Source organism: Camelina sativa, chromosome 1 (assembly GCF_030686135.1).
Source record: "Camelina sativa cultivar CO46 ecotype springtype chromosome 1, ASM3068613v1".
In the NCBI taxonomy this organism is placed as follows: Eukaryota; Viridiplantae; Streptophyta; class Magnoliopsida; order Brassicales; family Brassicaceae; genus Camelina; species Camelina sativa.
In genome coordinates, this window is record NC_141880.1 from 1,012,819 (window position 1) to 1,039,249 (window position 26,431).

The 26,431-nt window shown below is 37.4% G+C and overlaps 7 protein-coding genes and 2 pseudogenes across 10 annotated transcripts; 1 reads left to right on the top strand and 8 right to left on the bottom strand.

Annotated features, from left to right (window-relative positions):
• Positions 1-1,079: 1,079 nt before the first annotated feature.
• Positions 1,080-2,828, bottom strand: LOC104787178 (uncharacterized). Its single transcript, XM_010512738.3, has 2 exons — positions 2,299-2,828; positions 1,080-1,838 (listed from the first exon to the last, which is right to left on the bottom strand). The coding sequence occupies exons 1-2, from the start codon at positions 2,760-2,762 to the stop codon at positions 1,214-1,216; spliced, it is 1,089 nt and encodes a 362-aa protein (XP_010511040.2). The 5' UTR covers positions 2,763-2,828; the 3' UTR covers positions 1,080-1,213.
• Positions 2,829-2,834: 6 nt separating this feature from the next.
• Positions 2,835-5,300, bottom strand: LOC104787261 (cytochrome P450 89A9). Its single transcript, XM_010512834.3, has 2 exons — positions 3,557-5,300; positions 2,835-3,324 (listed from the first exon to the last, which is right to left on the bottom strand). The coding sequence occupies exons 1-2, from the start codon at positions 4,749-4,751 to the stop codon at positions 2,978-2,980; spliced, it is 1,542 nt and encodes a 513-aa protein (XP_010511136.1). The 5' UTR covers positions 4,752-5,300; the 3' UTR covers positions 2,835-2,977.
• A 1,174-nt stretch (positions 5,301-6,474) lies between these two features.
• Positions 6,475-7,867, bottom strand: LOC104703197 ((Z)-3-hexen-1-ol acetyltransferase pseudogene; annotated as a pseudogene).
• A 184-nt stretch (positions 7,868-8,051) lies between these two features.
• Positions 8,052-9,839, bottom strand: LOC104787341 (peroxisome biogenesis protein 19-1). The gene is made up of 5 exons (XM_010512942.3): positions 9,682-9,839; positions 9,487-9,526; positions 8,992-9,301; positions 8,341-8,657; positions 8,052-8,235 (listed from the first exon to the last, which is right to left on the bottom strand). The coding sequence occupies exons 1-5, from the start codon at positions 9,722-9,724 to the stop codon at positions 8,190-8,192; spliced, it is 756 nt and encodes a 251-aa protein (XP_010511244.2). The 5' UTR covers positions 9,725-9,839; the 3' UTR covers positions 8,052-8,189.
• Positions 9,840-9,892: 53 nt separating this feature from the next.
• On the top strand, positions 9,893-13,361 carry LOC104787414 (uncharacterized). Of its 2 annotated transcripts, none has more exons than XR_015557101.1 (10): positions 9,893-10,330; positions 10,559-10,639; positions 10,897-11,191; positions 11,639-11,833; positions 11,920-11,993; positions 12,087-12,168; positions 12,374-12,525; positions 12,632-12,714; positions 12,874-12,987; positions 13,080-13,361. XR_015557101.1 is itself a non-coding variant. In XM_010513028.3 (10 exons), exons 4-10 carry the CDS (start codon positions 11,711-11,713, stop codon positions 13,197-13,199), a joined length of 819 nt encoding a protein of 272 aa, XP_010511330.1. In that variant the 5' UTR covers positions 9,993-10,330; positions 10,559-10,639; positions 10,897-11,191; positions 11,639-11,710; the 3' UTR covers positions 13,200-13,361. The 2 variants fall into 2 exon arrangements, 1 of the variants encoding a protein (XP_010511330.1); XM_010513028.3 differs by having other exon boundaries at positions 9,993-10,330; positions 12,632-12,785.
• A 2,434-nt stretch (positions 13,362-15,795) lies between these two features.
• On the bottom strand, positions 15,796-18,566 carry LOC104787501 (non-specific phospholipase C3-like). Of its 2 annotated transcripts, none has more exons than XM_010513131.3 (5): positions 18,191-18,566; positions 17,711-18,102; positions 16,690-17,099; positions 16,317-16,487; positions 15,796-16,224 (listed from the first exon to the last, which is right to left on the bottom strand). In XM_010513131.3, the coding sequence occupies exons 1-5, from the start codon at positions 18,440-18,442 to the stop codon at positions 15,878-15,880; spliced, it is 1,572 nt and encodes a 523-aa protein (XP_010511433.1). In that variant the 5' UTR covers positions 18,443-18,566; the 3' UTR covers positions 15,796-15,877. The 2 variants fall into 2 exon arrangements, with proteins under 2 accessions (XP_010511433.1, XP_087306191.1); XM_087450065.1 differs by having other exon boundaries at positions 16,690-17,090; positions 18,191-18,561.
• Positions 18,567-19,278: 712 nt separating this feature from the next.
• On the bottom strand, positions 19,279-21,793 carry LOC104787579 (non-specific phospholipase C4). Its single transcript, XM_010513218.3, has 5 exons — positions 21,206-21,793; positions 20,918-21,115; positions 20,200-20,609; positions 19,947-20,117; positions 19,279-19,839 (listed from the first exon to the last, which is right to left on the bottom strand). Exons 1-5 carry the CDS (start codon positions 21,646-21,648, stop codon positions 19,457-19,459), a joined length of 1,605 nt encoding a protein of 534 aa, XP_010511520.2. The 5' UTR covers positions 21,649-21,793; the 3' UTR covers positions 19,279-19,456.
• A 996-nt stretch (positions 21,794-22,789) lies between these two features.
• LOC104787670 (non-specific phospholipase C5-like) lies at positions 22,790-24,895 on the bottom strand (annotated as a pseudogene). The gene is made up of 5 exons (XR_015557216.1): positions 24,394-24,895; positions 24,064-24,261; positions 23,566-23,975; positions 23,332-23,495; positions 22,790-23,241 (listed from the first exon to the last, which is right to left on the bottom strand). The product of XR_015557216.1 is annotated as a non-specific phospholipase C5-like (transcript).
• Positions 24,896-25,888: 993 nt separating this feature from the next.
• On the bottom strand, positions 25,889-26,266 carry LOC147949433 (uncharacterized). The gene has a single exon (XM_087463412.1). It carries the CDS (start codon positions 26,264-26,266, stop codon positions 25,889-25,891), a length of 378 nt encoding a protein of 125 aa, XP_087319538.1.
• Positions 26,267-26,431: the final 165 nt, after the last annotated feature.

Consider the following 26,431-nt stretch of genomic DNA (forward strand, 5'->3'; position numbering starts at 1 on the left):
TTTGTGGAGGATATATATTTTATCTTTACAATAGTTGTTTGACCGGACTAAACAATTGACATATGAGATCTTTTTCTAATGACAATAGTAGAAGTTCAACAATTTAAAATTTGATAGATTACTATGATAAATCCTTTTCTTCTTTAATCCATTTTTCCTACTAATGGATAGTTCTAATTCCTACTCACGTATTTAAAGTCACGGAATAAGTTCATCCATAATTTGATAGATCATACGCACGTTCTACACCGTAACAGTTTAAAATTGAAGCCAGGATGGTATGACAGAATTTAAAAGTTCGACAATACATGGAAGCAAGAATCCTATGTATGTTTTCAGTAGGTACTGTCAAGTGTCATACGATCAGTATTAAGAGATTCTAAGCATCATTAGATAATTCATTATTTATATCGGTCTATAAGACAAGTTTAGTAACCAAATTACATAATATGATTCAACCATTACTCTCTTATTTACCAAATGCTAAAGTTTTTGGCGATAATAATTATATTTCATATTATAATAAAATAAACAAATTTGTTTGTAGTTAGTTACGCATTATTTCATTGAGATAAAACTACGGCTCAAAGTCACTGAGGCGGACACATGAGCTACCTTTCATGTGCCACGTAGAAGAAGACATAGCCTACGAAACGTCCACACTCCACAACATAAATTTATGTCATATATCCATCAGCAGGTCAATATAATATACACATCAGCATGCATAATAATTAAGGTTTTTCGAATAATTTTTGGAAATTCGTAAAAGATCCTTTTGGAATATTTTAAAAAGTTGTGGGGATTGTTGTATTGTATGGTCCCAGTCGCAGCTACGAAGAAAATGATATTCGTTGATGTGTTTAGGGAGTCACATGGTGCATGCTTTCCCATTTTTAGTCATTTGATTGTAACTTGTGTCTAAATTTGCCTGTTTTTGCTTTTGTGGTTTACATTATTTTGTTACTTTTAATTCCAATGGATCATCAATCACCGTTTGTCTCAGCTAACGCGAGGTAAGGAAAGATACGTGCATTAGTAGTCCGTCACGCACACACGCCAGAATTAATTAGTCCACCTAAGAAAAACACTTGATCATCGTTATTTCTCTTTCACCTTATTCACTCCTACCATTCAAGTTTTAACTACATCATCAAACTGAGTCTTTGGAACACTAAACAAAAAAAAGAAAATTATTGGTTCTATCCCCCTTTTACCGAAGATTCAAATCAAAGTCCCCACTTCTTCGCCAGTTCTCTTGTTCACCATTTTCATTTTCTTCATCATTCAAGAAATCTTCTTCCAACGGTTCCTTCTCCTCTTTCTGGCTGCTATTATTATTGTTATTGTTATTCCCCCATCCGTTCATCAGCATCATCATCTCATTAGGGTTCATGTTACGCCCTTGTTCCCCATGGTTCCCAATCGCATTAGCTCTCAACGGGTTACGAGCCATCATCTCAGCATGAGATTGTTGCGACTCTGCTGCCCTCGCTTGTGCCATAGCCGCCATTCTTAACCTCGCCTCCTGTTCCTTCATCTCCCTATCCAGTTCCGATTTCAGCTCAATACATGCTTTTCTCTCGTCCTGCAGCAGAAGTTGTTCAATCATCAGCCTTTCCTCAGCTCTGGCTTCTCCATCGTTTCTCTTCTGAGTTATTCTGTTGAAAGATTGGGTTTGTTCTTCAAACGTAGCCTTGAATTCTGCAAATTTGGCTGCAATGTTGTTATCCCATAGCTGACAGAGAGGTAGCGTCTTGCTTGTTGGGTCTGATTCAAGGATCTTAGCCTCCTCTTCCTCTGCTTCGTAATCTGCCACGACGTGATAAGGTAACAATCTGCATAGAGATGGGAAAATAAACAAGAGAGATATTGTAAACTAGACTCAGAAGAACCCTGAAGATGTAACAAACCTCATAAGAGATAAAACCATCAATCAAGATGATTCCACATTATACTAAGCAAGAGAATAATAATAAACATATCATATTATAATGCACCAATGAGATCTTAAAAAGATCCACCAAAGATATATAGATCAACAGACACAAATATCACACAGCCACAGGGTATTAAAAATAGAAAATTGTCTGCAATCCCAAGAAAATAAAAAGGGTGAAGAACTCCATTAATAAAGAATTGGCCTTTATGTAAAAAGATGACAAGTCAGATCCACAAAAACTAATTGGGATATTCCTTAAAGCTAACAAGGACAAACAGAGAGATCAATAACTCGAAAAAATCACTAAAATTTTGAAGAACCCATAAATGAATTTCAATTCGGGAATTAGACGAAACCTTTCACAAGCGTCTTCGAGAGAAGCGAAAGGTCGCTTGAAATCGGGATGGCAGACACGCCAAGCGTCCTGGTAAGCGAATTGCATCTCCGATTGATTCGAAGGACGCATCAATTTCTGCTGCTGTTGCTGCATCATCATCAGCTGCTGCTGGTGCTGCATCATCATCATCTGCTGCTGTTGGAGATGAAAGTTATTGCCTTGAATCAAATTAGGGGTAGGGTTAGCGTTCTGAAGAAGCGGGTTAACGGGTCGGTTCTGGATTAACCCGGTAGGACGGAGATGAGGGTCGATGTTCATCGGAAACCTCGACATCGTCGCCTGTTGCTGCTGCTGCTGCTGTTTCTGCAAATGCTGCATCAGAAAGAGCTGTTGTTGACGCTGTTGCAGTTGTTGTTGTTGCTGCATTTGAACAAGGAGCTGTCGTTGTTGTTCTTGTAGCTGCTGCTGCTTCGATTCCTCCATTCTCTCCCGTAAATTTTTCGAATTTTTAGGGTTCCTTCTCTTTGCATAAACTGTTTTACTACTTCTCCGCCATGACAATCGGAACAACTATTTCATATATTTATATCAAAGCCCATTAAAGGCCCAACATGTTTTAACAACATACATAAGACAAATAAGCCCATTAAGCTTTTTCTTTTTTTATAATGTGATACAACAAAAGCAAGATACACACATCACTTTTTCCTCCTTGGATAGATATTAGCCTTGAAAGGGTTTTTCATGACCATTGTGATGAACTGTTGCTTCTCGGACATATCAACTTCTTCACCTTCCACACATTTCCACTCGAATTTCCAAACCAAATTGGCCACATAGTATTCTAGGTGAAGCAACGAAAGGGCGTAACCGGGACACATCCTTCGTCCCGCTCCAAACGGCATCATCTTGATCTCGCGAGTTCCGGTCATATCGAAATCACATGCTTCCCCGTTCTCTAGAAATCTTTCGGGCTTGAACGTCAGAGGGTCCTCCCATATCTTCGGGTCCCGACCCATTTCTCCTACCATGAAGTTTATTGTACCTACTCCCACACGGAAAATTAATTACATGTTGGACCAAAGGGGGTATAAGAGTTACATATAAGAGTTTCTACAACCATATCGTCTCTACAAAACTTAAATGATGATGATCCAAAAATATGACTAATCCAAAATCATCTCTTACTATACTAATACTACTAATTTCCCAAATTTACTATGTTCATAAGTTAGTGCATACGGATAATAATATTAATATAGTCTAGTAATGTTTACCTTGGCATGGTACGAGGAATCCACCCAAAACGGTGTCGTGTGTGACCTTATGGTAAGACAAGTAGTGACCAGGAGGGTATCTTCTTAAACACTCCAAGATCACAGCTTTGAGATAACTCATCTTCCCTAAATCCTCTTCTTTGATCTCTTCTCGATTATCTGCTTCTCCGGCCAAGACACTCTTCATTTCCTCGTATACCTTCCTCTGTATCTCTGGATACTTCACCATGATCGCCATAATCCACTGCATCTCCGTTGCCGTCGGATCCGTAGCTGCGTTTAGAAACTCTGAGCATAGACTCACGATCTCTGATTCACTCAGCTTCCTCTTCTTCTTCTCTCCTTCTCCTTCCTCCTCCGTCGGAAGCTCTAGTTTCAGTAGCGTATCGACGTAGCAGAGAACATCTCCGGTGTTTTCTTTGCTCCTCGCGTTCACGTATCGGAGTATGACGTCCTCCTGAGACTTCCTTAGTTCTAAGAACTCTTTCCACTTTCCCCGGAGCAAGAACTTGGTTACGCTTGGGAAGATGTTTAGGACGCTGAACTTGGTGTAGCTCATAAGCATCGTGTACTGAGCTTCTTCGATCTCTCTGATCTCTTCTCTTCTCAGCTTCTCGCCAAAACACATCAGAGCCAACAAATAAAACATGGCGTGACGAAGATGGTCTAAAGCATCGGAGACATGCCCTTTCTCTCTCTGCTCTGTTTCGAACAGATCAACGAGAATCTCGAGAGACCACTTCCTCGACGGCGCGTACGCTTTCACGCGCGCAGGCTGGAGGATTTCTGAGGTGAGGTTCCGGCGGAGGGTTCTCCAGAGAGAGCCGTAGACGGAGGAGTGGATGTCGTGTTGGTTGCTGGTGATGACTTTGGTGGTGGGGAGAGCCAGAGGACGGTCGGAGAAAACGACGCCGTTTTGGACAAGGGCTTGGTGAGCGAGTGATCTGTCGGTGACCCATATGGAAGGTTTGGAACCTACGTGGAGTGTTATGATTGGACCGTGACGTGAGGCTAAGTCACGGAGAACGCCTCGGAAATCGGAGAAGCTGTTTTTCTTAAGCCAGGTGATGTTCCCGACGACCGGATAACGAGGCGGCCCCGGTGGGAGTTTGTGGGTTGGTGAGAAGAAGATGCGTTTGAGGAAGATGGAGAAGGTGAGAGAGGAGATGAGGAATATGATAGTGATGATCTCCATCGTACGTTGCTCCCTCGATCTTGCTTCAAATTAAAGCTATAGTGTTTCAATAATTAAAGGTATGATTTCTAAATATATATATATATAGAGAGTTAACGAAAACTCTTTTGTTCGCATTATATTTTTTCTTCACATAATCTATTAATCTTACACCATTGATGTAATTGATCGCCTGAATTTACCGTGCATGTCTCTGTACACTTGTAAGTTTTGTCCACCCAACCTGCCTGCCTAGTTGTGGTGTATCAAACAGAAATCGGGAAAATACAAAGTGAAATTTACCTTTTTTTTTTTTTTTTTTTTTAATCAAAGACATACTTTTTCTCTTGGCATATTCAACGTATACATATTTTTTAACCGGCGTCAAATTATAACAACAAAAATCTCTTCATAAATATATTAAACATCCTACAAAAATATTTATAAAAACATAAAACACTTTATTTATCTATAAGTTGAATCATATTTAGCAAAAGAAATAGAACACTTTATAAAATCACCCTACTATCTTGATATCAACTTCTCATTTGTAATAACTTTTTGACGTTCAAAAATTGATCAAAGAAACACTATAATTATATAGAAGAAACCACACTTTGTATAATCATAAAATAAAGAAGACAAGACAACAGTTCATATTTTGGTTGAATCATTAATTTGGGTACGAAGATAAAAAATTAAAATAGATTAATCAAATTATAATAACCTAAGAAGAGATGCAAATTAAAAGCTTGATATAAATCTCAAAATAGTGTATGTGCGTACACACTGCTTCGTGTCCTCGGACCTTTTCAAAATGGAAAAAAAGGATCGATTTTACTGTCACTATTTTTGTATTTTGTCCTGAGTTTGATTAACTAGATATTATCCCAAAGAAAGAAAAGTATTCGAATGGGAGTGGAAAGGGAATTGACGACTGACAACAATGTAAACTGTAGCGTGTACGTTGCTGCTTCTAGTTTTGTTTTCTTTCAATCGTGTAATGAATCCTGAGTTTAACACTTTTCAGTTACATCGTTAAGTGTCTTCATTCAAAATTCTGGCTTGCTTTTTCATTATTTTTTCATTTAATTTTAAATTTTAATCATGTTTTAGTCGTTGATAACAATGTCCCCATAATTTGGTTTAGACAGTCTATTATCATGTCGCGCATGATATATATTCCACTGAACCATAAAGATATTACATTATCATGTTGTTATTTCTATAAGTCATGTGAGTTTAGTTAAGTTGTTGCTTTAAGGTGGTTGTGTAAGACTGTAAGACAGTTGTTAGTAGTCTTTGCTGGTGAGCTTAAACCTAAAAGTTAATGATAATAAGTCTAATGGAAGTAGTTAATCTAGAGCTTTGAGTAAGAGAAAGTGAGTGTGTAAGACTTGCTATAAGTATGTGTAATCGTTCGTGTAAGAAAAGCATACAATATGAATAAAAGTTAAGTTAAACTAATTCCACAAATTCTATAATCATAAAATCGTAAACAAAGAGTTATACAGTATATCAAGAGTTCAACACACTGATTAAGTGGATATAAACAACAGAGTTACATACTTTATTACATGAGCGTATTTCGATCCAAGCAAAAACCCAAATGAATTGAGAGGGACTCTAATAGAAAGATAAGCTACTCTAATAGAAAGATAAGCTCTTCTTCAGAGTGCCACGATCAAAACCAATAGGAGCCGTTATGAAAAATAATGTCTTCGTGGAATGCAAGTATTCAACCTTTAAAACTTCATTAGTCTTTAATTCAATAATTGATTAAACTGATCAATAATTTTACTGATAACGTAACGTCCCGACTAAGCTCTTAGATCTAGAGAAGACATAAACAGACCTAAGGATTTTGGGTTCACCTCTTAAACACATTAACCACGCCATGTAGCTCTGCTACGAACCTCTCCATCGCCCGTAGCGGCAAGCTAATCGCCACAACGGTACCTGTCTCACCTTTTTGATTTTCAAACGGCACGTAGAAACTCACTCCCGAAAAACCTGTGATACCGGCCTTAGCGGTTCCACCATACACGGGCTTACCCCACGGCCCGAAATCAACTTCTCCTAAATCAAAATGTCGTAAATCAGATATTAGGTAGTTCCCCGCCAACACAAACATAGACCGGCCTCTTGTCGCCATTAGGGCTGTTACCGAGCGGACGTAGTCCTCCGTTACGCTGGACTTCGTTTCTTGTATCAACCTCAAAGCAAACTCAAGCGGTTTCTCCATAAGGTCTCTTGCTGTCGCTATTGCCGGGGGAATGACGAATACGTTTCCATAGTAACCCAGCGGTAGCGGTGGGTTACGAAGCTTGGAACGAGAGTTGATGATGCAAGTAAGTCGCATCTGAGTGTTGGGATCAGGATTCAACGCGATTGTCCGACAACGCCATAAAAACGACGACAACGCTTCAAATGAGGTGTTTCGGAGATCATGCGGAAGGAGTCTCCGTATGGCGGAGATCTCTTCCGCCCTAAAGAAGAAAGACCGGCTAACCAAAGGTTCTCCTGCCGCTAACGCGTTGCTTTCCACATGATCTTCGTACTCACGGTGCGTGTTGGTCACACGCGCCTCGGAAGCACTCACTGTCAACAAATGTCGATCCCATACGGGTGGAACCGAGGGGGCATGAAGCCCACACGCCAACTCGCATAGTGACTTTAGAAGGAGCGACAGGCCGGCTCCATCGATCATGGTGTGGTTGCAACGGAGGGCAAATATAAATCCTTTGCAATCTTAGCCCTTGTTGGTCATCTATGTCGGAGAGAGGCTTGAGCTCTCGTGGCGTTGGTTTAACCGGAGTGATTAGCTCTGGCTGCCGGCGATGCACCTTGAACGAGAGACCGGTTGTGGTAGATGTCGGCAAAGACACTTGATGGTCCATAGTTTGAGAGATTTTGCAGATATGGAAAGAAGTACTGCTTCAGTCTTCACCACACATATCCATATGTACAACATAATGTTATGAGATTTCTTTTCTTAACGGTTGGGTATTTAAGATCTTTTATTGGACACTGGAAGAAACATCTTTTAAAAATATGTGCTTTTCCTATATTTTTCTTGGCACAGGTTTAATCCTAGCTAGACTTCCTAGTACACACAGTTTAATCCTTGCACGCATGTTTCGTTCAATCTTTTTTGGCACATTTTTGAACAAGAGTGACATATGAAAAGAGTACCACAATTCATTCAACTAGCTCTTAAATAATGATTCAACAACTTCTACCAGTCCGATATTTTTGTATTTCATCTACAGTTAAACACAAGCGTGTGACTGGCTGTACTAATCGGAAAGGCACAATAAATAAGATAAAGACTTATTTTTTTCTTTTTCTTTTGTGTGTGTGTGTGTGTGAAATTCCAATCATAATTTAAAACACAGGTTTTGAAGTTTACACTAGAGAGAATAAACGACATAATCCTTAAAAGCTGTTTGGTCCCAATCACATTATACAGCAATTTGGCGAGGACTCCAGCATCTCTGGAGATCTGTGGGTAAAAACAAACATGAAAACATTGGTTCTTATTTCAGGTCAGGGAGATCAAAACCCAGTTGAGAAAATGAGAGATATGAAAAGGAGGAGAGGAACTCACATTTGGCCTAGACTTGCGAAATCAAACCCGGGATCAATCTCTTTAACTATATCACTCGGGGGTTGTCCGCATTCTTGCATCTTCTGCATGATCTCCATTATCTTAGCTGAATTGTTCGGTTCATTCTCGTAAACCACATTGAGTTCTTCGATTAGTTTGTACTGTTGTGAATAACGCTTGTAGTCTTCTTCGCTTAGACTGGCTTCATTCTCTTTTAGCCATTTCGGATATCTTGCACCAATCTCTTTCATTGGTTCGTGGAGGATGTCTTTCGACAATAGCTGTTGCATCATCGTTTCAACTATTGATTCCAAGTCCTAAGCAAAAAACAAGAGGGAGCGTCAGCAAAGCCACAGATACCAAGTATATAATGAGCTCCATATAACCTCAACATAGCATAAAGAACAAAATCTATCAATCAGCGACCGTTCTAACTCACTGCAGTTAACTCATAACCTTAAAAACAGAGCACAAGAAGAATCACACATCTGTTCCGCGCTGAAAACATTATCCAGCAAAACAGAAGTTACACTGTTCTGCTGAAATCTACTTGTAGTAGTGAAGTATAAAGACAGTTTGCAACAGATACAATACTACAGATTCAAGTTGTAATTCGATAGACGATTCAGAGTGAGGGTCTATATAATGTACCTTAGATCCAGCAAGATCCTCGAATTGCTTGAGGAAATCCTCTACCATACCATCATCATCAGAAGCTGGCTGCTGCTTAGAAGAAGAAATGGATTCCAATCCTTTGACAGTTTCCCTAGTTTGTTCCCTAAGCTTATCAAGAGCTTCTGCAACATGATCCTCTTTTGAAGCTTTCTGCTTTCCTTTCTTCTTGCTTCTCATATCTGGTAATCCCATTCCAAGACCTTGAACTCCACTCGGTAATGAATTCGTCTCTTCCTTCTTCTTCTTCTTCTTCTTCTTCTCTTCCTCTTGGGATTCCCTTTGATTTCTACAACAACACATCCCATAACGATTCAAAGTTCATAAAAACCCAGAATTATATAACTTGAGAATCAAAAGCCTCTAACTCAACCAATATATAGACAGAGCTGTTCATATCTGCAGAACCGAGACTAAAACACGAAAAGTTTGAGACTTTGAAGCTATAAAACACACATAGGATAAAGGAGTAACCTTTGAGAAAGATTGAGATCTTTGAAATCATCCAATGCGCCTGAGAGACAAAAACCACAAAGAAACCCCCAAAATTCTCAGTGAGTCAAAAATAAAAAAAAACCCTAAAAGACAAAACCTTTCAAACAATCATGATAGATATGGGCAAGAAACACAATTTACAGAGAATTCGAGGAAACGCAAGAGATAACTTACTATCGAGAAGCTCGTCTAAGTCATCGGTGTGACTGTTCGCCATTTCTCTCACGCCTCTCTCTCTCTCTCTCTCTGTGTAGCAATTCACAAAGATGGGGGGGGGGGGGGGAATAGGAATAACAACACTCGAGAGGAGAGAAAGATTGACAGAAGAAGAAACCTTCTTTGGGTTTGCCTTATAGTTAGGCGGTGCGATTTGATATGACCCACGCTTCTTCTTTGAGTTGCGGTGAAGCAACAAGGACTCCATCCAACGGCTGTGATCACTTCTTCACTTTTATTATTATTATTTTTCCGGTATAGCAAAATTCACAAAAAACAAAAAAATATCTTTAAAAAAAAAAAGTTCATCTCTTTGAATCTCAGAGTCAGTCCAGTCAGCAATGGCGAAGAACTTAATGGCTGCTTCTCGTCCGTACATTGTTACTCTTCTCGACTAGAGTCTAGAGGACAAGCCTTCAACTCCTGTTCCGTTTTAAGATTAGACCCTTTACTTCTTCTTTGCTTCCTGTCGAATTGTTTTTTTGCGATTTGCTGTGAATGGAGTGTTTGCGATTTGCTGTGAATGGAGTGTTTGGGATTTCCGGGATTGAACATCGTCTTTTCAGTATATGATTCTGTGTCTACTGATCAGACCATGGAGAAAAAGGTGAGATTTTTTTTATTTCCACATTGTTACGAATCATAACTCATCATCTTCTATTCTTTATTTTTGGCATTATAGCTTTAGATTAATATGCTGCTACGTTTTCTTTTGTATCAAATATATACTTGAATTGAGTTGCCAATGAGCCAACTAAGATCACATTAGAGGCATCTCTGATTGCTTGTGTTTAAGCTTGAAGAAATGTTTGTTCATGACGTTTTCATTGCGCAGATCAATAAAAACAAATGGGCGCAGAGTCCGTCTCTGTCAAGGATATGCTGGTGAAGGAGGACGATGTCGATGTGTTTGGTGGTAACTCTTGCTTTAACTCTTTATTCTTATGTTAAATCATATACCAAAAAGTTTATACAAATCGAAGTTGTGAGATGATCTGTGTGTTGGAGAGTTCTGTTTCTGAGATGAAGATGGAACTCATTTTTCACGAAGCACCTAGCTACTTTAGAGCTCATCTTCTTTACTCTGGTCTCGATTCGAATAAGCTACAGAAAAATGGATCAAAGTTTGTACCATTTATGAATCTGGTTTGATGTCTCATTGTTTTGGTGCAGCATTAACGTGGTATCAGCGGCGTTCAAGGGCATATCCTCTGTGAACAGGCAGAGGATGGTGTATAAAGCCATCTGGGAGGAGCTTCAGAATGTGGTTCATGCCGTTTATCAGATGATAACAACGCCTCCTTTAGAAGTTTGATAAGCTCACATAAGTGTGACTAAAGCTCTTGAATCTTTATTTGGTCCAAACTTCAATCGTGCTCCCAATTATCCTGAAGTAATTGAAGAAACTGACAGCATCAATCAGCCAGAAGAAGATGTTTATGCCTTCCTTGACTGTGTCTTCGGACAGGTGATAATTACATTATCCAGTCTACATTTCATCTTCTTTATTTTGATCTTCAGGTGGTCTTGAAACCAACAAAGTCAATGCCTACCTCTGTATGTGCGTTTAACTAAACATATGAGCTGTCTTTGTTTTGTTCTTGATAATATCACAGATAGAGATGAATCTTATTTAAGTCTTATTTTCGTTCCTTACTCTAGTCTTACACAAGTAAGGTTAATACGGAAAGTATTTGTTTACTGTAATTAATCTATCAAACACAAACGTTAGTCATTTCAGTCTTCAAGTTCAAGTAAATCCAGATCAGAGTTTTGTAGCGTCTGTTAAACCTCAAGCTATCTCAAAAGTCAACTCTTTTGTGTTAATCATATGATGAAACCATATCTTTTGGGTTAAGCTATAATAAACACAGTGCATAAACCATCTTATATATATATATATATGTCTCTCCAGATTATTTAAGAACCTCAAAAGAGAAGAAAGAAGTCACAGGGATCTGTTAGAACCGAAAACCTCACGGTGAAAATGAAGTTGTTTGATGCTCATTGTCACCTTCAAGACAAGAGGGTCATCGACAAAGCCTCCCAGCTCATATCTGCGGCTTTAGCTGTTGGTGTTACCAATTTCGCAGTCAATGGAACCTCCGAGGTATTTTCCCAAATTTCCCTGATCATTTGGTCAATATTACGCACTTGTATACGTATTTTAAAACGGGTTTTGTATATGGAAACCAGAAAGATTGGGACTTGGTGAAAGAGATGGGAGAGACGTATCCTTCTGTTATTCCTTGCTTTGGAATTCATCCTTGGTATGAATTTTTGTATGCAGATGGTTTTCAGTTGATGCAAAAAAGTTCAGATCAAAGCTTATTTCTTTTCTTTTCTATGTTTTTGGTTTGCAGGTTTATGGCTGATAGAAGCCCTCATTGGTTTAACACATTGAAGAAGTTGTTTGAGACCACTCCTACTGCTGCTGTTGGAGAAGTTAGTCTCTTAATCTATTGATATGTTTTCCTCATTGGTTTAACACATTCATCTATTGTTTTCCTAAATTCTGAAATGTTTACTTTGTTGGTCCAAGATTAAGTATAAACCGCAAAATGATATGTTTTAATGTATGATTTTGGATTTTGGCTGAGATCTCATCATATTAATATATCTCCATAAAATTTTGTGTCATTTTTCGCAGATTGGGTTGGACAAAGGTCCCTTAGCAGCAGGAATTGATTACTCAGACCAGCTAGTCGTGTTTCGCCCACAGCTTGAACTTGCAAAAGAGCTGAACAGACCTGTAGCAGTTCATTGCATCGATGCATTCGACGATCTCCTAGAGATAATGAGGTAGCATATCTACATGTTGCATTTACAAAGAAATTGAAGGGGAAAGCCTATAAATGGTTTTTTTTTCGAAATGTTGCATTAAGTTTCTCGAAATAAATACATGCAGAGCCGTAGGGCCTTTTCCAGCTGGTGTGATTCTTCATTCATTCAATGGTTCAGCTGATGTTGTGCCTAAACTCGCTGAGCTTGGTGCATACTTCTCATTTTCTGGCTGGTTCACTTACATTGATGAGAAAATTGCAAAGGAGACTCTGAAATCGGTTTTTTTTTTTTTTTCCCTCTGTAACAAAGACAACTTCTGGATAACGTAAGTATTGATATATTTTCTATTTACCGGGTCTGGTGTAGATTCCTTCGGATAGGTTCTTATTGGAGACGGATTCACCTGACGGGTTACCAAAATCAGATGAGAGTACTTCGGATCCAAAACCAACTCTCAATGAGCCTGCAAATATTCTTGCTGTATGTTATAATTATCACTTGACTTTTTTGTCTTGTTTCTGCTGATCAGATTACACATTACTTGTCTGATGATGTTTTTACGCGATGAACAGGTACTAGATTATGTTGCGAACCTGTCAAACATGAAGAAGGAAGAACTGGCGGAGCTAAGTTATGTAAACACTGTGAGATTGTTCTCTTATCCAGGTTCTAAACTGCTTACACAGCAGTAAAAAATGTTGTCTAGCTCTCTACAGAAATATAACATCATCTCTGATCAAAGAGACAAAAGAACAACACTGCTATATCATCTTTTCCGCTGTTGTGTATGTCATAATTATTCTTACTTGATGTGTTTGAAAAAAATAAAAAATAATAAGAATTCTCTACAAAAATCGTCTGTCTCATGAATTTGTAGTTTCTGTTTCTTACTTGGGTAGAAGCTGTAATCTTTCTCTCTTATTATTATTGTCTTGTGTAAAAAATACCAGTTATGTTGTTTGATTAATTAATTCGATATTTTACATTTTCTCCTTATAAAAATCCCACAAATATCAAATCAGTAGTGCCGTGGTATATAGTTGACGTTCTCCGGTTTGTCTCTGATTGCCCTTCTTCGGTGGCTGAGTATTCAATCGGGTTCCTCTTATTGCAAAGCGTGGATGGTTCAGTTTACCCACTTGTTTGGGTTTCCTCCGGTTTTGCTAGAAGGTTGGTCGTCTTCCTTGAGCTAGTGCATCCATCTTCCTTCGTCAAATTCTCTTGTCAGGCTCCGCGATTCGTTCTACTTCAATTCGCCTTCTCCATGATTCTCTTGTTTGGGCTTAATTGGGACTATGCCATTTGTGCGTTCAGGTTCGGTAGTTTTTCTGTATAAAATTCTTTTATTTGAGTATAGTTTCCCTTTTTTGGGCTGTAGTTTTTGGAGATATTTTGTTTTTCCTCCAGCTTAGTGTTCCAAAAACGGATTTCATCCTTGTTTTTCTCAATTCTATCTTATAATGGAAAATCTTCCAACGAAAAAAAAAAAAGTTGACGTTCTCTCTCACCTTTTGAAGTCAATTTAATGAGCAGAAAAAAAGTTGACTTGTTGTAAACGGTAGAAGCTAAAAAAAAAAAGTGACCCTTGCAATATTTTTTTGAGATAAAAAGATTTGTCGAAGAAAAGGAAACACAACAACGTAACCAAACCTAAAAATTTCCTCTCTCTTATTTGTTCTTAACAAAACCCTAACCTTTGCTTTATAAAAAAGGGTCTGTAGCTCTCATATCTCATCATCACATCGCGCATTCCTCTCGTCAAAAGTGGTCTTTTTTGTTTTCATGCCTGATTGATGCTGTTGTTGTTATATATGGCTTTCCCGGCGAGAAAGCGTCGGCCTTTTGGTCGTCAGATCTTTCGATTCTCCCAATTAGCTTTCATCGGTGATCGGTGATCATTCCCAATTAACACGTACGTATGACGTATATCAAGTCTTTTGCCCCATCGAGTCTCGATCAAGTTGGACTTGATCGATCTGGTTGCTCTTCCGGTCCAAATCGATATCGTTTCCTACTACTTCCACAACATCAGCCCGTCGATCACTTCAACTTCAGCGCACCAATTTCAGTTCGTCGATCCCTGAGACTCTTATCTATGCTCTCCGACGACGACAACAATCACACCAAGATCACTCTACGCTAATCGATATCTTCAACGACGACATCCAAAGATGAAACTCAACGACGAACCTCCAGATCCAAATCCTCGTCCGTTTCTCAAAACTGCGCTGCGTCTAAGTGGAGGATGATCAGATTACGGAGGTTTTTTTTATTTAATTCCTTTCTTAATTTTTCCTACGGTTTCTTTTTTATTATTAGATTTTTTAAAAATTTCTTTCAAGTTTCTTTTTATTTCTTTCAATTTTCTTTTTCTTTTTTCTTCATAAAGAATTAAAAAATAAATAACTAAAAAACACTTTAATTTTAAAAAATTAGTGAAAAATGTTAAATTTAAATACGCTGAGAACAAACCGAGCCTTGACATCCGGTACTTAGGATTTCCTTTAGTCGATCAGTTGGTGTTGTAGGTTCAACATGTTTTCACGTTACATAAAATTTAACACTTAAACTAATACTTTTTTAATAATAAATTATTTTTTTAAAATTTCATAAAAATGTTTAAAATAAATAACTAAAAATCATTTATAATAAATTAGTTTAAGATACTAAATTTTAATACTTTTGAAAACAAACCGATCTTAAGCATCCGGTCTTCAAACTTTCCTTTGGTCTGTCAGTTAATGCTATAGGTTCAACATGTTTTTGGTAACACAAAATTTAACACTTAAACTAATCTTTTTAAAAGTTTTTATTTTCTTCTTTTTAAAAAATGATTAATCCACTAAAAAAACTAAAAATAAATAATGCATTATATAACCTTACAATTCCAATGTAAAATACGCCGGTTGAATAAAAACTTTATTATAGCCTGTTTAGATATATATATATATTTTGTCAAAAACCTGTGTCAAAAACCTGTTTAGATATTTTAAACCATATAAACCGAACCGAAACCGTTTGTAATTGTTTATGATGGTTGATCCAAACAAGACAAGAGCTACGTCTAAATGTATCATAGCTATGTCCCGTTATTCCTCTTTTTAGTTGAATCCTCTGTTGTTTCGTTCAATTACTCTGTTTCTGACTTTACTGTACCAATTACCATAAACAAAATTACAGTAGGATCCCACCCTAGTCCTGAAAATCCTAAATTCTTAATGGACCTGATCAGGAAATATACTGGTTTAAGAAAACATAAAAAGGGAAAATTTGGGAAACAAACTAAAATATCAAAGTACAAACGCTCTTCATATAAAATCCGAGAAAAAACCAAGTCTTAAATGATCAAATATAACTTTTTAAAACAAGTTCAATTGTCACAAATCAAACAAGAGAACAACTTCTGAATGAAAGATTTTGGATTCGAGTGACGAGTAGATCGTTTAGAAAGATCAAGGATCTCATGTTCATCACGACCTCCCTCTTTAGCTTTTTTGGACTCACCATAGAATCTAGTGAAAGCTTCTTCTACGTACTTGGCTGCATCCAAAACCTTCATGTTCTCCGCGAGCTTCAACGGGTAAATGTCTTTTATATGATCTCCTTTTAGTACAGCGGCTGCTTGAATCAACTCAATCTGAAAATCAGTGAGATCTTCGTCTTCTTCTTGCGTTCCAATGTCTATGTCTCTTGGCCGTGGAAGTTCTGGTAACGTAACTGAAAAAATCGGAAGATGGAAAGATTATAATAGCAAACCTAATTTGCATCTACTATGGAAAAATAACCGACTTGATAACCAATAGTTATACCGGGGCAGTCTGTCCTTGGGCTGGTCCGGTTGATGACAGCATCGAGTGTTCCTGCCCATTCGTCACGCTCTGTAAGAAAGCTCTTGAGGTTGAATATTTTTTTCAATGTTGCCGGGATTGATGAGTGCTCAAACTGCGACGTTGGCTCTGGTCCGTTTGGCTCGTGTAACACTACAAAATCATGTTACGAACAATAAGTTTTACATAACAATTGAGCAAATTATATATAAACCTTTACATACAACAACGATTTTAATAAGCTCTTACTCAGAGACTACGCACCCCTAACCCTAAGAGCAATGTACACTAATCAATACCCCGTTTTGAACCTAATATACAAAGAGATTGGTTCCATTTGAGAGAATATACGTACCGGTTCCAGGTTCGATCCAAGGTGAAATCAGCAATGCAGGAACCCTCACACCAAGTCGATCAAACTTAAAGTTATAAGGCTCGGGTCCAACAAGACCATCAGGGTTTGGAACACCAATGACTGGCGTAGGGACATGGTCGTAATAACCTCCATGTTCATCATAAACAACAACAAAGAGAATCTCGTTCCACTGAGGACTAGCTCTTAAGGCTTCGTAGATCTCTTTGACTAGGTTTTGGCCATCAGCGACGTCGTTTTTGGGGTGATCATCATTGGCTGGAGCCGACATAATCTTGAAGTATCTCGGTTCGATGACCACATAGTTTGGAAGCTTCCCTGCTTTGCAATGTCTCTTGAAACTCAAGTGATATTCATGGAAATTGTCCACGTACTTCAATTTCCTCATGTTCCTAATTCATATTCAAATTATAAATATTATGAATTTGATTAAATGGATTATTACATTTACATGAATCATGGCATAACTTATATAATTTTAATGAGTATCAAAAAGTATTGATTGGATATATACATGCAAACCCCAATAATGATTTTTCTTTCCAAAAATTGAATCTCATCTGATTTCTGATTTTTTATCTTAAAATTTTAGATTAGCAGTCCTATTGAAATATTAAGATTTAGTAATCCTGTTCTGAAACAAATTTTACTCCTAGACAGAGAAATTGCCAATTTGTTTTCATACTATTTTTCGGAAGTTAAGCAACTCCACTTTCTATAAACTTCATATTCAAACATTCCAAGCAAAGCACGTGTCGTTTTCCTTATACATGATCATTACGGAAACATTGAAAAAAAACAATCAATCATCGATATTTTTTTTAGTTAATTTTCTTTATATTTCAATGAAGTAGATATATTGCAATTCAGGTGTCATTACTGTTCTTCGGTTCGTCGTTATCCTAACGTTATTTTTTTATAATACTATCTAATAATATTATCTGATTTTATATGTGGTCTTATAAAATTGTCAAAAATAAAAAGAAGAAGTAAAATATTTTACCTGTAAAAGAGGCAATTAGGAAAAGATTGGTAATAAATCCCAAACGTGAAACCACTCTCTTCAAGCGACTCGAACACTGTCCTCTGAGGAAACCCACGTACAAGTGTGTTAGTGTCATTACTAAACGCACCGTTTGAAGTCGCCGAATGTACGTAGAGTCGGTTAGGCTGCGTGGACGAAGGCAGCGACGAGAACCACCGGTCACACACGGCGAATTCTTGAACTAGTTCTTTGAATACCGGAAGTCTCTCCGGCGGAAACCCTTGCATCACTACTTTCTCCGACATGCCTTTTGTGATCGCCTCTGCGTTTTGTACGAACCCGTTCATCTTCGGATCCGGGTACGGATTCTCGTGGCTGAACGGTTTCCCGAACACTTGTTCGTATATCGCCTGAAAATTTTAAAGATACGTTGAAGAAACCATTTCAATCGCCCGGTTCAGTTGTATCGGCACGGTTATAATTAAACCGGAGGTGTACCTGAAAAGAGTGACCGGGATCAGGATCAATGTTCTGAGATTCTTTGCCGAAGAAGACTTGAGCAGAGTTGGGGTTGGATGTGGAGAATGGGTTGGATCTTGGTTCGGATTCGGATACTCCATCGATTTTTGGGTTAAGCTCCTTGAACCAACCTAACATGTGGTCGAAGGACCTGTTCTCCTGGACCAAAACGACGATGGTTTTGATCGGAGAAGACGATGAGCCACCACCAGAGCTCGTCTCCGCCACCATATTTCGTTACGACCAAAAAAAAACAAAATCTGACTTCTTTTAGTTGTGTTCTCTGTTTCTTGCTCTGTCTGTCTGTCTGTCTCTCTTAAATTAGCTGTGTCTCGTGTAAAATAATGGTCGCCTTAATATTCTTTATGGTTAGTAAATTATATAAATAAAATGGTAGTATAGTTTTACATTTAATTGTTAGATTTCTTTGAAAACTCATAAACGGTAAATTTTTGGATTTGTTTCCTCTCACGTTCGGTGAGGTGGCAAAAGAACTCATCTTTTATTTTTAGTGCATAGGAAAAAACGTTTTTTAAAATGACAGTTTATATAATGCATGTGATTCTTATAACTCTTTTTACCATTGTTAACTGAAAATTTAATTAAGGTTATGGGCCATACGTATTGCAAAATATTAGTCTCTATCTTTCAAAATGACAATGGAGTAGATGGAATTAGGTGTTGACCAAATTATTATTGCTAAAACTATACAGTCTGTAGCACGTCTCCGTATGAGTCGTTTTATTAAATACAGAACAAATTTTGCGACAATATTTTTTGTGGGGCGGAAATTAACCATTCGTTGATTACTGTAAACTAATGTGTCATTTAGATGGAATATTTGTTAAATAACTCAAAATATGTGCTACTATGACATAATGTTACATATGCATACCATATGTTAATTAATGAATCAAAAGTTAGTATCTTTTAATCATTCATTACAATTATAATTTGGACCCAGCGGCTACTATGGTTGCCTTTAGTGACTTTTATTCTTTAGTCTTTTGATATAATCTACTCATCAATCGAATAATAATTAAAGTAGATCTCGTATAATCCAAAGATTTATGAAAGAAGAAGAAATATAATTGTGTAAGTTCTTAACTTGTTCTATACAACGAAAGAAAAATATACACGAGATATGAAAGCGCTCTTATATAATTAAGTCTTAAACAAAGTCCAAACACACACAATTTACTACAAGTAACTCTAATTCATTTTTATTTTATTTTACACTTTTTTTCAATCATAGCGAACAAAGCAAGAGAATAACTTACTGAAAAAAGACCTTTGAATTTTCGGTTCAGGAACAGCATTTGGTGCTTCTGAATGTGTCGGTGTCACAACATGATCATCATCATCATTGCAATAAACGATGTCGTTCTCATCACATCCTCTTTCTCTTGCCTTCCTAGACTCTTCCATAAACTTATCAAACGCGTTCGTAACGTATTTGGAAGCGTCAGCAACGCAAGTTTCTTTGCATAGCTTGTGGATTAATTCTTCGTTTTTGTAGTCTCCTTTTAATCCCGCAGCCATGATTACAAGCTCTTCTTGAAATTCGCTTAAGTGTGCATTTTCTTTTGCCCTCGTCGCTCTTAGCTTAACCGGAGTTGATAATGTTTCTATTTTAAGAAGAAAAAAAATTGAAGTTTTTATTCAACACAACCATAAATTATAATGATAATACACATGGTTAGATTAAAATAAAACATAAACAAAAGGTAACTACCAGGGCAATCTTGTCTTGGTGAATCTCTAGAAATAACAGATTCAAAAGTGCCAGCCCATGAATCTCTCTTTGTCAAGAAATCTTTAAGATTAAAAATCTTCTTGACCGTTGCGGGAATTGATGAATGCTCATATTGTGACCTTGGGTACGGCCCATTTGGTCCATGTATAACTACACATTTTAAAACATTAGGAGTTGATTAGAATATAAGATAACTAACTTAAATTAATCTACCGCTAATATAAGTATTTACCTGTCCCAGGCTCAATCCAAGGAGAGATGAAGAATGTCGGAACCCTAACTCCGAGCCGGTTAAACTCAAAATTATAAGGTGGTGGTCCTAAGATACCATCAGGATTAGGAACTCCGTCGACGGGAGTAGGTACATGGTCGTAAAATCCACCATGCTCGTCATACGTTATAACGAATAAAATCTCGTTCCATTGAGGACTCGATCTCAATGCCTCGTAGACCTCTTTCACAAGTTTTTGACCTTCGGAGACGTCGTGAGAGGGATGATCGTCGTTGGCTGGAGTTGACAATAGATCAAACCAACGTTGTTCCACTACGACGTAGTTTGGTAGTTTTCCTTCTTTACAATCTTTCTTAAATTGTATTCCGTATTGGTGGAAACGTGTCAAATACTTCAGCTTTCTCAAGTTCCTGAAACAAACAAAATATTTAATAGGTTACATTTTATTTTTAGATAAGATTTTTTTTTTGTTCACTACTTACTTTGTTTATACGACTATCTTAATGTTTTATAATTAGAAGTTTTTTCAATCTTCCCAACCAAGAAAACTTGTTTAAAACCTATAAATTAAAAACTGAAACGAGTCTTTAATTTTAGCTTGTTTGGTTTAAATGAAATCGTTTATTAGATGTCAAAGCAAAAGTAGAAAGAAAAAAAACGTATATAATACTAAATCTTTGGTTTTAATTAGTCGTAACTTGGTAAAGAGTAAAAATACCTATAGAAGAGAGTAGAAGGAGGGAATTGGTGGTAAATGCCAAAGCTTAAACCAGCTTCATCCAAGGACTCAAATATCGTCTTCTGTGGAAACCCTTCGATTAGCAATTTCTTGTCGTTGCTCGTTGCTCCATGTGATGTTGCCGAGTGTACGTATAATCGGTTTGGCTGCGTAGATGCTGGAACCGACGCAAACCACCTGCCGAACATAAAAACCCACCAAATTTGCTTTAAACCGGGGAAACTAAAGTTAAATTAATTCAAGATCAGATGAACCAAACCGGATTACCTATCACATATGGCGAAATTTTGAACCAATTCCTTGTAAACCGGCAAAGCGTCTGGCTTGAACCCGTTCATAACCGCGGAGGACATCCCTTTCTTATTTCTCTCTGCGTTTTGAGCAAAACCGGACATCGTAGCTGGACCCGGGTTTGGATCCGGTTTACCTGAATCCCATGGCTTGCCGAACACCTGTTCGTAGATATCCTGAATTGAGTGACCTGGATCCGGGTCAACGTACTGAGACTGGTCTCCGAAGACGACTCCAAGAGAGTTTGGGTCGGAGGACGAAACCGGGTTGGATTTGGGATCGGATTTTGTGACGCCGTCGATTTTCCGGTTTAATTCTTTAAACCAGCCGAGGGTATGGTCGAAAGAGCGATTCTCTTGAACCAAAACGACGACGGTTTTGATCGGAAACGATCCTGAGCTTTCCTTCCTCTCGGCCATTCTGTTTAATTTTCTTTTGAGAGTGTTAAAACGTTTTGAGTAGAAAGAACTCGTGGGGGGGGGGGGGGGGGGGGGGGGGGGGGGGGTTATAAATATATGTAGTGATCATTAGAGATTTGAAGAACTAGTGTGTAGACGTAAACAACAAATCACGTACGCACGTCATGAGTTATATTATTCACTCAATTGGTAAACCGGTCAACTATTTCCAAATAAAGTTGGAGGGAAATACAATTATTACTAGTTTTGGTAAAATAGTAATTGATACAACAACTACCAGCGCACCCATAAGCTGGAAAATAATAATTTGTGGCAAGGTTGATATCTATACGACAACATTTATTTTAATTATTGTGTTAAAATTGGTTTGTGTCAATAAATTCATTATTTTCTCACTTTCTGATTCCATCTAATTAGTTCAAATTACTATATGTTTTTATTTCATAGAATTTTATGGTAGTGTTACTATGTTAGTCATATAAATTATGTGTTGAAGTGTCATTTTCCTCGCAGCTAGATTATACTATATATTATATTTACTATGAGACTTGGGTTACTTGTAACTTATAAACATGGATACATGAATGAGAAGAAAATTGTCAAGAAAAATAAGAACACACGTTACGGCAAAGAATATAAACGAGAGAATATGCGAATAAACGATAAATTAAATAAAGACAATACATATTGTTTTGATATAAATTAGTATTAATGGTGCATATTCCTCCAAGAGATACCTTTTCATAAAATCAAAAACTCGTGGTCTTAGGGACAGAGAAAAAGAAGATAAATTCGATCGTATGATCATTGGATCTGGGTGGAATATAAATTATTGAGTGTACAATTGTGATTGTGACAATCCACCAATATTCTTATTTGTGCTACGACAAATCTTTAGATTTCCTAACATGAATTTGGTCTAAATATAAAGCTGGCAGTGTCCCATTTATACTCGATCAATTTTGTGGCGTACCATACAAGGAAAGGAATACAAATGCTTATCTAAGTTGTCTCTTTATCGTTATCTTGGCAACTCCAACCATCATTATTATAAGTCTTACGTCAGCAGTCTAGTTTTTTTCTATGTCGGCAGTTAGGTTCAATAGAAAAAAAAAATTGAAAGTCAATATGAGGTCATGTGATAAATCTTACTAGTATCTTACTATTATTTACTCTACACACACTACAATTTTTTCTTTTCTAAACGATGATATTTTATACTCTTTTTTAATCATGACAAAACAAAGCAAGAGAATCACTTATTACAAAATAATAATCAGGTTTTAATCTGGCTTGGGAGTTTCACAACATGATGATTGGCATCATCATCCACGCAATAAACGATGTTGTTTTCATCACATCCTCTCTCTCTTGCCTTTCTTGACTCTTGTAAAAACTTCTCAAAGGCGTTCGAAACGTATTTACAAGCATCCGCAACACAAGTTTGTTTGCATAGCTTGTGGATCAGTTCTTCGTTTTTGAAGTCTCCTTTTAGTCCCACAGCAACTATTACAAGCTCTTCTTGAAAGTCGCTTAGTTCTGCATTTTCCTTTGCCACCGTCCCTCTCATTTTGATCGGATTTGACAATGTCTCTATTTAAAAAATTGATGAAGTTTTATTCGAAATAGTAATAAATTTTTAATAGAATTTAAATATTAGAATATGAACAAAAAGTAAATTACCAGGGCAATCTTGTCTTGGTGAATCTCTAGTAATAACAGATTCAAAAGTGCCAGCCCATGAATCTCTCTTTGTCAAGAAATCTTTGAGATTAAAAATCTTCTTGACCGTTGCGGGAATTGTTCGTACTGTGACATTGGGAACGGTCCGTTTGGTCCATGGATAACTACACATTGTACTCAAATTGTCATATACTTTTAAACATAAATGCCTATGACTAGTAATTATGTATATACCTGTCCCCGGCTCAATCCAAGGAGATATGAAGAAAGTCGGAACCCTTACTCCGAGACGGTTTAACTCAAAGTTATACGGTGGTGATCCCAAGATACCATCCGGATTAGGAACTCCGTTAACCGGAGTAGGGATATGGTCGTAAAACCCACCATGTTCGTCATATGTTATAATGAATAAAATCTCGTTCCATTGAGGACTTGATCTCAAGGCCTCGTAAACCTCTTTAACGAGCTTTTGTCCTTGAGAGACGTCATGTGACGGATGGTCGTCGTTAGCTGGATTCGACAATAGATCATACCAACGTTGTTCAACCACAACGTAGTTTGGTAGCTTCCCTTCTTCACAATCTTTCTTGAATTTTAGTCCGTAGTCGTGGAAATGTGTCAAATACTTGAGTTTTCTCAAATTCCTGAAAAACACAAACACACACACACAATACTTATAAAAATAGATACGTAAAAAATACTAAAATCTTTGGTTACGGTAGATAACAATACCTGTAAAATAGAGTAGTAGGGAAACACTGGTAATAAATGCCAAAGGTGAAACCAGCTTCATCGAGCGACTCGAATATTGTCTTTTGTGGAAACCCTTCAATTAGTAATTTCCTGTTATTGCATGTTGTTCCGTGTGATGTTGCCGAATGGACAAACAATCGGTTTGGCTGGGTCGCACCTGGAACCGACGCGAACCACCTATCCAACACAAGACGAGCATCAAATTTTGCTATAAACCGGGATTTTGGCCAGCCAACCAAATTAATTAGAGGTTTTAGTTGGATTAAACTAGTTTACTGTAAACCGATTTAGACAGATGAACCGGCTTACTTATCACATATGGCGTAATTTTGAACCAAATCCTTGTAAACCGGCAAAGCGTCCGGTTTAAATCCGTTCATAACCGCGGAGGACATCCCTTTCATCTTTCGCTCGGCGTTTTGGGCAAATCCGGACATTGTAGCTGGACCCGGGTTTGGATCCGGGTGACCCGAATCCCAAGGCTTACCGAACACTTGTTCGTAGATATCACGAATGGAGTGACCTGGATTCGGGTCAACGTACTGAGACTGGTCGTCGAAGACGACAATGTGAGAGGAGTTTAGGTCTGAGGAAAAAACCGGGTTAAATTTCTGGTCTGATTTGCTGACACCGTCGATTTCTCGGTTTAGTTCTTTGAACCAGCCGAGTGCGTGGTCGAAAGAACGATTCTCTTGGACCAAAACGACGACGGTTTTGATTGGATACGACGATCTTGAGTCTTTTTCCGTCTCGGCCATGATCTGTTTCGAAGGTTTGAGAAGACCGTGGGTTTATGATGAATACACAACACATTGTATACGCGAGATTGGATAAATATGTTTATAGTGTTTAAAAATTGAAGAAATAGAGTTTTACAAGTAAACAGCAAATCAGAAAATACGCATCATGCATGCTTAATGTCCTTTGAATTGGTATCACGTCAAGTTAACTAAGTAAGCACCCCCCCCCCCCCCCCGAATAAAGTTGTAAGTAAATCATAATATGCATCATGCTTATTGGTTATTGTTTTGTAGTCGTTTTGTTTACTTATTCTGTCGTCTCATATTATAAGTCTATGCAAATATATATGGTCACCAAATCCCTAAAAAATAGCAAAATCATACGATATGTTTTATTTAAGTCTAAAGAATTAGTGCAAGCATGATGTCATTATGGTGATATATATACATAGCTAGCTAGGCTTACCAATATTAACTTGATAAACGTATGTATGATCAGTGACTAATTGTTAAAAATTTCTTAACTTGTATATATTTTTCTTCTTCTAAATGTCGAACTATGTGTAAACATTACATTGAAATTAAAATTTCCTTAGTCTGACATTGAAATAGCGTTGACAGTATGTGTTAACCAATAAATCAAGAAAACACATGCATAGATGATAAACCATGCGGTGATTATGAAGGGAGGTCAATTTCAAGCTTTACCCCAATGTGCGATGTCCAAAAACACGGGTATTGATGAGTCTGATCTTAGTCAATTTAAAAAAACGCATGATTTACCACGACGATAAAAATATAATTTTTGTAACGGGGAATAAATATACTCGTGTCAGCGTGTCGTGTGTATATGTTGTGTATGAGATTAATTAATCTGACCAAATTATCGTAAGAATGTACTAGTATTAACTTTAACCGCTGCATAGGATATGATGATTCAAAAAACTAAAAAAAACGAGTGTCTTTTATTGATCTAAATAATTAAACATCAAAAAACATTACATCATGACATGATTGATCACATCTTATTCTCTCTAACAAATAACCAGTATATATGACTAAAGTTAAAAGTGATTATTGGAAAAAGTTTTATTCATTTCAGTAAAAAGACATGCTAGTTTGATCGTCATACGAAGGTAGAGTTTCCCGGGAAACATAGAGGGCCAGCAGTTATTAGAAAGCCCATCAAGCGTTTTGCAACAAGCATGCTTCATGTCACGAAATTGCCCTTTGAATATATCACCAACTGTTTCAAAACAACCTTGCACACTCTTGATCGCCTCGAAACATTCTTTTCGATGGAACGCTTGTGGATCTTCTTCTTTTGTTACCATCGCCTTGTCTTCTTCGTTGCTTGAAGGTGATATAAGATCAGCCGACGAAGACATGATCACTAACGCAAAGAACATAATAGCTAAAATAATTGCGTTTTTCTGAGCCATTGCGGAGAAATAAAGAAAAAAAAACAAAGGTTTATGAGTGTTTAGTATGGTTTTTTACTTGTGAACTTCTGTGTTAAGGTGATCTCAAAGAGGATTTTAATTATTTATAGTAGTAGAGTGAGGTATAAACGAATCCTTGATTTCAGGATTGATTGGAAAATTACG